The 1,344-nt window shown below is 39.3% G+C and overlaps 1 protein-coding gene across 5 annotated transcripts in view; it reads left to right on the forward strand.

The window, feature by feature from the left end:
* Nucleotides 1–1,344, forward strand: part of pfkfb2b (6-phosphofructo-2-kinase/fructose-2,6-biphosphatase 2b) — a 12,955-nt gene that overhangs the window by 1,794 nt on the left and 9,817 nt on the right. For all 5 annotated transcript variants that reach the window (XM_032514051.1, XM_032514048.1, XM_032514047.1 and 2 more), the window contains one exon: nucleotides 258–354. In XM_032514051.1, the coding sequence (XP_032369942.1) occupies nucleotides 258–354 (97 nt within the window). The remainder of the gene's footprint in view (nucleotides 1–257; nucleotides 355–1,344) is intronic.

The raw sequence follows: 1,344 nt of genomic DNA on the forward strand, positions 1-1,344 counted from the left end.
GGGGGGGGGGGGGGTAATCATTCCCCATGCCCCCCCCCCTTCTAGCCCAATCCCTATTTCAAATACTTTGTATGTAGTAACCCTTACCCCATTTGACATTTACGTGTGTGTAAGGGATATCAGGATCAGAACAGGAGAATAAATTTAGCATAACGTGAGTCAAACTAATTGTAAGTACTTACTAAAATATACCCAATCTGTGACTTCAAACAAGCACAGCGCGGGCTGAGTGTTAATGTCATTTGTTTACTTTTCAGTGTTTAACTTGGGCTTATACCGCAGAGAAGCTGTCAGAGCTTATAAGTCCTATGATTTCTTCCGCCACGACAATGAAGAAGCCATGAAAATACGGAAGTAAGTATCCACTTCAACCAATGTGCTCATCATTACAAATGACATGATCTATCTATTAGTAAAGGAAGCTATAGCATGTCTAATGTCTGAATATAACATGTCCCCCAGTCAACATGGGTCTGTTTGGTATTCTACAGCCTCCACTGCTGCATCAGTGACTAAGCTATTTTTGAGCCAACAGTCGACGTTCAGCTGGGTTCAGCACAGTGTTTATACTACCTTACACTGACACTGATCTATAATTAATGTGCACACACGGACACACCACTTGACAAAGTATCACCACCAAATTCTTTTGTCTGGATTCATATCAACTGTAAATCACTGCTGATTTCTCCAAGAAGATGTAGTTTAAAGAATAGAACTGTATTTCTCTGTCCTTATCCATTAGTGGGAAAAAAAAATGGAGTTTGTCATTCATGGCTATCATTAAAATACGACCGGCTCTTGACAGTGCCCCAGTGCTGAAATCATGACCTAGATATTAAACAAGCTGCTGCTGTCACTCTGAAACTGACACAGACCCGCCAGGATCCAGGGCGTTGCATGGCAATCTAACCTGGGTCACACAGTAGCTGTTAAGAGTTTGCGTTTCATTAAACCTTTAGAACATTGGGAACTAAACCATGCTTTGTGTGACTTTATTCTCCAAGCTCGTCCCTGCTTTCAGAATCAACTCTTAGGGTAATGTCAGTAGAGGATAGGAAACCAACCACAAAATAATCTTGGTCCGATTGTTTATTGTTTATTATCGGACAAGCTAGTGCTGAATTGTTCAGTGTATCCCACCCATCTTGTAACCATTTCTCATCTACAGTGGCTTGCACAAGTTTACACATCCATGCTAAAGTTGACTAAAAGAAGAATTAAAAAAAATCTTTTGGAAATGGATCTTAATGCCTTAATTAAATAAAAATAAGAAAAATCCAACCTTTCAGGACACCAATTTTCTTTATGAATGAATAATGTATTGTAAATAAATAAATGTTC

The sequence above is a fragment of the Etheostoma spectabile genome, chromosome 4 (genome assembly GCF_008692095.1).
Source record: "Etheostoma spectabile isolate EspeVRDwgs_2016 chromosome 4, UIUC_Espe_1.0, whole genome shotgun sequence".
Taxonomy (NCBI): Eukaryota; Metazoa; Chordata; class Actinopteri; order Perciformes; family Percidae; genus Etheostoma; species Etheostoma spectabile.